At 27.6% G+C, this 8,732-nt stretch overlaps 1 protein-coding gene across 1 annotated transcript; it reads left to right on the top strand.

The window, feature by feature from the left end:
- The first annotated feature begins 916 nt into the window (after positions 1-916).
- LOC125828193 (kirola-like) lies at positions 917-4,927 on the top strand. The gene is made up of 2 exons (XM_049507514.1): positions 917-1,103; positions 4,671-4,927. The coding sequence occupies exons 1-2, from the start codon at positions 917-919 to the stop codon at positions 4,925-4,927; spliced, it is 444 nt and encodes a 147-aa protein (XP_049363471.1).
- Positions 4,928-8,732: the final 3,805 nt, after the last annotated feature.

Below are 8,732 nucleotides of genomic sequence, written 5' to 3' on the forward strand. Positions count from 1 at the left end.
TAATAATTTAATATCTCTAAAAATGATATGATAAAAATCAAATTTAATTATGCCTTGACATGTTATATTACTTATGATAACTTGAAGTCATCATATGTTTTAATCAAGACTCTAATAGTTTTGAAAGAAATTAGCAAAATAATTATTTAATTAAAATATTAATGTTGGTCATTAAATTTAATTTACATAAAATTAGAATTATATAAATGACCATTTAAAATAGTCAAGTAGTCTCATAATTTCCCATATAACTTTTGTTCAAGTCTTTCTAACTAACAACACTTGCCTCAAATTTTAAATGAAGGGCTAAATTGTCCCATTTCAAATTCAAAATTGATTCATTCCCCTTGTTTTGGAGTAATTATTAGCATTATTCACTTGTTTAACAAAGATGATTTTACAAGAATAATAATAATTCAATTGTCTTAGTGTTTTGATGTTAGCAATTAAATCAATGTTAATGATTTTGTGATCCTTGAATAATTATGAATTGTGTATTTGTAAATCTCAATCTTGACAATAAAATAACGAATATGTCTTGACGCCAGTTATAGTGATCTTATTATTTTGAAAAAATATATTAGACATACTTAATTAGGTGAAAATTTAAATCAGACCATGCTACTTTGAAATCCAATGATATTTTTCGTAGCCGTCCATAATTAATATAAAAATATAAAATTCCATAGTGAAAGTTAATTTATAACTAACATACACCTAATTATACACAAAATGAATTAACACTATTCATTGATCACCACTAATAACATGTGACGTAAATATGTGGCTGATAATGCTTTATACTAGCAAGCTTTTTATAACTAACTGAAAAAATTGTATATAAAGGCTACAAGTTCTAAGAATTTGTTCATCACACTCTTTTCACAACTTATAATTACTTTGAGAAGAAGAAACTATGGGTCTCAAAGGTAAGTTGATTGGTTCAATAGAGGTAAAATGTGGAGGACATTTGATTCATGATATTATTCATACCAATCCTCATCATATACCCAACATAGCTCCCAATGTGCTCAATCATTTTGAGATTCATGAAGGTGAAACTATAAAGGTTGGTTCGATTGTTAGCTGGAAATTTAACCAAGGTAAAATATAATTTTTCTCTCTCAATTTTCTTGCATCAATTTCTTTTTGTAGGAATAAGGTATAAAGCCACACCTAAAATTGCCAATTACACATTTAACTATGTGGGTCCTATCACCCCTTTGAATTTATTTATTTATTTATTGTTATTTACCCCTTAACTAATTACTTGGTAAAAAACCAAGTTTAAAACGTCATGTGCATAAACGCGTCTATACAAGACCAAAAAAAAAGGAATTTTAATATCTAATTTAATTTAATTCTTATAGATTTAAACTAATCGGAACCTCATTGTTTCTTACGTTTCAACCCCATTATGGGTGGTTAAATTTTCACTTTATTATATGTACGTAGTATATACTTTAATATATGCATGGAGCATGAATTTTTTTAATTCTTTTTATTGTTAAAAATGTTCTTTGTATCTAATATACACGAGGGCATGACATATTACTCAGAATCTTGACTTTGTATTTTATTGTGTTTGAGGCTCGAAAAATAATGAAATCCATTCAATTTGGGTCTAAAAGAATAAGATAAAATAAAATAAGACATTAAAACATTTTTTATTTGCCTAATATAGACGCGAGAATACACGTGATATACTTTAACTTGATTTCTTTACTAGAGTGAAGAGGTAATTAAATAATACTAATATATATACTAGTTTTTCGACACGTGCGTTGCACGTGATTATCAATTCATAAAATATATGTTAAAGTAATTAATATTGCTTATTTAAGTGAAGATTTGAATAATAAGTTTTGCACAAAATAATATTACAGATTCTTTTGTGAATGTTTAGTGTGGATCGTCATATATATCTCTTATTCACGCGAATCTATGAAGTTGGTCAATGAAAAAATTTATTAGTTAAATGCAATAATGCATCTATTTATTTCAATTTGATGGGGTTCAATCATGTAATTAGTTGTATCTCAATAATATTACCTTATAGACGATAATTGTTATGTATTTTTCTTCCCATCTAACCAGATGTGCTTTGCACGTGTATATTATACGTTGAACTGTTTAGATGTAATATGAACATGTGAAGAGAACAACTAAATTTTATTTTTTAGAACTAATCTTTGTATATTAATTTTTATTTTATAAGTTATAACATAATAGATGACGTTCTTGTTGTTGACTCTCATATTTGACTTCTCGATTGATTGTATACATAAATCAAAGATAGTTATTTCGATGTCCATAGTTAACTAAGAAAGGTTTCCTTTTCTTTTTTTACCGGAAAAACTAAAAATTAAAATTAAAGAATATATTCTATCTGTGAAATCATATATATACTCACATGTTTATCTTACACCCAACAAAGATGTAGTTCATATACTTGTAAACAATTTTTAATTTATTCAATTAAGCATGATTCATCCAAGGAAAAAAAACAACATCGTGTTATCACATATATTGGGGCGGTGTAATAATATAAAAAAATATTGTTTGAAAGTTAATACAAGAAAAGATGAAAGATAAAAATATTTAATATAATAACTATGATAATTTCTAATATTATAACTAAAGAATGTTAAAGTGTGTGAATAACGTTTGCGATAATTAGTAATAACTAAGAGAATTTGTAATGTTATAACTAAATGATTAATGTGCAATAGATGTATTTCTAATAAATTTTATACTTACATAAATAAATAGGACTTTTAATTAGTGTTACTATTTTTTCTTATAGTTATTAGATTTTAATTTAGTGTAGGGACAAAATGAAAATATTTATTCCATATTACTGAATATAAAATTTATTTTGTAATTGATAAATTTTTAAATGATTCATATATATTCACATATTTTCACTCTTGAGAAGTTTAATAATTTTGGAAAAAGATGTCCAGAAGCATATATTTACATCACAAGAGAAATTGTTAACAAAAACAGATGAATTTACACTACATCATGTTAATTTCATATATATTGGAACATTACATACTAATGTATATATTAAGCAAAAAAAATAAAATTATATATCATCAAAATTATTTTCCTTAAGTAATCGGGGTTATGGAATGTACCTTCTTAGGATAGAATGATTTACTTCATCAGTATAGTGGTACCTCATGTTCCACTAAACTTCGAACTTACTCAACGACAATAAATCACACAGAAAAATTTAAAATGCAAGAAGAAGAATAGGAGATTAAAAAAAATGGTGATTCAAAAATGAGAGAAAGTCCCTCTATTTATAGTCAACAAAGGCTAGTATGAACAAGTGTTTTTTGTGTTTTATTCATGACCTTTCCGAGAAGTCACAACCCTTTGGAAAAGTTACAATCCTTTGGAAAAGTCACAACTCTTTGGAAAAGTCATAACTCATCGAAAAATCACAACTCTTTGAAAAAAGTCACAACTTATCGGAAAAGTCACAACTTATCGAAAAAGTCGCAACCTAAGTTAGGGATATTATAATAATTTAACATTCAAGTTAGGACTTCATGCTTTTAAGGTAATATAATATATATATATATATATATATATATATATAGCCGTCAAAATGGACTTAGTCCATGGGGCCGGCCCAACCCAACCCATTATTGGGGTAGGGTTGGATAGGATTTTTCAAACCCATTTAACACAAGGGCTTATAGGCCCATCCCATATAAGCTATTGACCCTTGAGGCTTGATCGGGACGGGGTCGGGGTTGGCCCATGGGCCAAAACTTTTTATGTAAGGGTTACTTACAAAAAATCTCACTAGTATATAATCTAATTATTTTAATACACGTTTTGTTGTAATATTATGAATCTTACCAGATTTTGGTACGTCTAGATACATGTATCTCAAAATATATGGACTCAAAATTAGGTTAATCTGTTCTAGATACACTCTATCCAAGTAGATTCGCATGTATCTAGGATGCACAGACAAATCTCGTGCCCTCGCCTCCCTCCAATCTTGCTTGTCACTCTCTTATCTTGCTCACGTATCTGGTATGCGAGATACATGCTAATTACACTAGGCTTTTTGCTAGTGTTATTAAAACAACACCATTGTTTGCCATATTTGATTTGAAAATCTTCTCATTTTCTTGATGTTATAGAATTATAAGTTTGAAAAGGAAAAAAATGACAAAAAAAAAAGGGCTAGCCTGCCCCAGCCCTCGGCCCTTCTAGGGTTGGGTTGGGTTGAGCATTTTTAGGCCCTTCTGAATGAAGGATCATCCCGCCCTAGCCCTTCAAATTCCTTGGCCTACGAGGCTTGGGCCGGATGGAGCTAGTGCTGGTAGGAATAAGGTATAGAAACACACCGAAATTTTGGTAAAATTTTCAATTACACACTTAAGCTATGTGAGGTCCTATCATCCCTTAACTAATTACTTGGTAAAAACAAGTTTAAAAAGTCATGTGCATAAACGCGTCTATACTAGACCAAAAAAAAAAGAAATTTTAATATCTAATTTTAATTTAATTCTTATAGATTTTTCTTTGCTCAGTCTCCCAACATCGAATATTATTTTGTGAATGTTTATATTTTTATGAGGATTTAAATATTTTAATTAGGAGTAACATCTCTTGTATTTTTTTTATTTTAATAATTATAGGTGGAAATGAAATACTTTTTAAAGATGTGGTTGAATCTGTCGACCTTGAAAAGAAATCGATCACTTGGAAAGTAATTGGAGGAAATATGTTAGAGTTGTATAATTCTTTCACTATTATCACATCCAGTGAACACCAGTGGACGACAATCACACTTCTATACGAGAAGAAAACTGAAGATACCCCAGAGCCCCTCACTCACTTGGGTGTTCTCCTTAATGGCCTCAAAGATATTGAAAGCCACCTTCTCAAGAAATAGAAAATCTATAATGTTCAATGGTTCTACACATTATGTATGTGTGTGTGTTTGTAATTCGGTGATGAATATTCGACAATATTGGCTAATTTTAGCCAGCATGTGAAATAAATAATGTCAGATTTGAATAATATACATATATCATATATGCCAACTTCTAAATAATAATTTGTATGTCATGCTTAAAATTTGCTTAGTTCTCTTTAGATTTTGATATTTGCGTATTATTACTATTCACATAATCATGTTCCTAACGATTCTGAGCTATATAAGTGGAGCTAGAAATGCATCTGAAGTCAAAATGTAGGTCCATGCAGCACAAAAATTGGGAATTTACACTCAAGAGAAAAATGTTTTAAGAAAAATATTTCACCTTTCAAAACACTCAAATGGACTTTGAAGTCCTCTCAACAAAAGAACATTTACTTTTACATTTTGAAAACAAGTGTTCTTTCCCATCTTAGTGGTTGATAAAGTATGGAACTAACAATCTTGACGCCCTTGAGGTACCGGCAACTCATCCTGCATCAGAATTTTCTCATGCCAGACAAGCTCATTCTCATGTTCATATTTCTTTTAACGAATAACATAAATGAAATATTTTAAAAATTCGATGATATATTTGAGCTTATTCCCTATTTTAAAAGACTGAATTGGCATCCCCTCTCTCTCTCTTAAGAAATAGGATGGACCCAATAGGTATTACCATACTAGGAAAAGAAAATTGGCCAAGAAAATCAAATAAAATCTTTGATTCTTATCTCACTATTTACAAAGATGCTTTATTTATTAACTAAAATGAGAAAGATTTGTTGGGAGGACCATTCCTAAATGCATAATTTAAAATTTATGAGGGTTTCAATATGAGCTCTGAACACTGGATGGGAATAAAAAAAAATTAAAATAAAGAAGAGTAAATGTTATAATTTCTGTGTTTTTCTATGTTTTGTATCGTCCTATATTATAGTAAGGTTATGTTATAAATTTGAGGCTATATCGTCTTATATTATAGTAAGGTTATCTTATAAATTTGAGGCTAGACATATACTCTATCTTTCAATTTTTCTTATGTATAGATTTGATCATTCTTCATGCTTATATTATTTTCTTAGTTTTATGGGAAGTTGAGCATTTATTGCATAACCTATCAAATTCAATTTCAAATATTTCAAAGTTTGGCAGTATATTGAAAATAAATTTATGCACGTGGCATTAATTATTGTATTTTATTCTATTCAAAATAAGTGATATTTTATTTAATTAATTGGTACTTCCTCGGTCCCTAATTACTTGTGCACTTTTGAATTGACACACTTATTAAGAAAACAATAATTGAGATAGTGAGTTTATCATTTACCTCTATTAATTATGAAGTAGATGAATTAAAAATTTAAGATTCTCAAGAAGTTCAACCTTTTTCAAAATTAATTAATTGAGGGTATAATAGAGAATTTTTTTTGTCCTTTCTTGATTTGTCAAAATGAACAAGTAAAAAAAGAAAATTGAACAAGTAATTAGGGACAGATGGAGTATTAATTTTTATTTTTTGAAATTTATCCCTATTTATATAGTCTTGTAGAATTTTTTTTTCCACTACAATTTTCCTATGGGCTATGAATACATGATATATATATATATATATATATATATTATTTTATTTTTTAATTTTTTTTTCTTATTGTTGTTCATGCATTGTTTATGAGTTATTATTTCGGAACACAAAATAACATAACTTTTACTACATTACTATTTACAAAATTATTTTTCTAGATTTATAATAATGTATAATAATTTAATATCTCTAAAAATGATATGATAAAAAAATCAAATTTAATTATGCCCTGACACGTTATATTACTTATGATAACTTTGAAGTCATCACATGTTATAATCAAGACTCTAATAGTTTTGAAAGAAATTAGTAAAACAAATATTTAATTAAAACATAATTTTGGTCATTAAATTTAATTTACATAAATTCGTATTATATAAAATTACCACTTAAAATAGTCAAGTAATCTCATAATTTCCCATATAAACTTTTGTTCAAGTCTTTATAACTAACAACACTTATCTGGAGTTTGAAATGAAGGGCAAAATTGGTTCATTCTCCTTGTTTTGGAGTAATCATTAGCAGGGATGGTATTTTTTAATATTTTTTTTAGTTATTTGCTAGTTGGAGGACGATATTTTTGAACAAAATGCATAACGAAAGATAAAATTAACCAATTTTAAATAGTGATCCTACCATTGTCAAACAATATGCTAGATATACTCAATTGAGAGAAATTTTTCAAATTATATTATGCTATTTTAAAATCTAATAATATTTTTCGTAGCGGTCCAAAATGAATTAACCCTAATCTTTGATAATAACATTGTGATGTAAATATGTGGTTGACAATGCTTTATACTAGCAAGCTTTTTATAGCTAATTAAAATGTATATAAAGGCTACAAGTTCTTAATATTTGTTCACCACTTTCTTTTCACAACTTATTATTACTCTAAGAGAAAGAAGTTATGGGTCTTAAAGGCAAGTTGGTTGCTTCAATAGAGGTAAAATGTGAAGGACACTCGATTCATGATATTGTTCATACCAACACTCATCATCTACCCAACATAATCCCTGGCGTGCTCAATCATTTTGAGATTCATGAAGGTGAAACTATAAAGGTCGGTTCGGTTGTTAGTTGGAAATTTAATCAAGGTAACACATATTTTTCTACTCTCTCAATTTTCTTGCATCAATTTTTTTTGTAGGAATAAGACATAAAAACACACCTAAACTATGTTGAAATTGTCAGTTACACTTAACTTATGCAGGGATCCTATCACCCCTTTGAATTTATTTATTTATTTTTGTTATTTACCCCTTAACTAATTACTTGGTAAAAAACAAAGTTTAAAGCGTCATGTGCATAAACATGTCTATACTATACAACAAAGGAAATTTTACTATCTAATTTAATTTAATTCTTATAAATTTAAACTGATCGAGACCTCATAACACGTTTCAACTTGTTATGGATGGTTGAATTTTTACTTTATTATACGTAGTATATAGTTTAATGGAGTATGAATCTTTAAAAAAAATTATAGTTGAAAATGTTCTTTCTATCTAATATACATGAGGGGCATGAAATATATATTAATCAGAATCTTGACTTTGTACTTTATTGTATTTGAGACTTGATAGACGGTGAGATATTCATAAAAAGGAATTTACCATAAATATATTTCAAAGTAGGAAATTTTGCATTAAAAAGGAAAAACATATATAACTTCTTCACCTGTGACTTGAAGTCTTATCTTTATTAAAAATTACCTTAACTTTTAACTTTATTTCTACTTGCTCCTTCTAACACTTAGAAATCGTTTCTTTAATACTCAAAAGTTCTGCTACTCTATGATTTATCAATATTATTAATATTTAATATAAAAAATTTCCAATATAGCTTTTACTTGCTAATTAAACATCAGAATTTTTTTTTAAAATATTTAAAAAAAAAAAAACATGAAGAACTACTTCACTCATACCAAACACAATACAATAAAATTTATAGCTTGTCCTACTAATCCTCATATTCTCCCCAATGTGAAAAATGAAAATGAAAATGAAAATGAGGAAAATCAAACTAAATTAGATGAGAATATTATTTTGTGAATATTTATGCTTTTATGAGGATTCAAATATTTAAATTAGGAGTGACATCTCTTGTATTTGTTTTTTAATAATTACAAATGGAAAGGAAATGCTTCTTAAAGAAAAGATTGAATCGATTGACCTTGAAAAGAAATCGACCACT

This window comes from Solanum verrucosum, unplaced genomic scaffold, assembly GCF_900185275.1.
Source record: "Solanum verrucosum unplaced genomic scaffold, falcon-dt-bn FXZP01000053.1, whole genome shotgun sequence".
Lineage (NCBI taxonomy): Eukaryota > Viridiplantae > Streptophyta > Magnoliopsida > Solanales > Solanaceae > Solanum > Solanum verrucosum.

Excerpts from the sequence above, each read along its gene's own strand:
- LOC125828193 (XM_049507514.1), top strand. The coding sequence starts at position 917 with ATGGGTCTCAAAGGTAAGTTGATTGGTTCAATAGAGGTAAAATGTGGA. Across the intron at positions 1,104-4,670 it reads TAGCTGGAAATTTAACCAAG|GTGGAAATGAAATACTTTTT; the intron begins GTAAAATATAAT and ends TAATAATTATAG.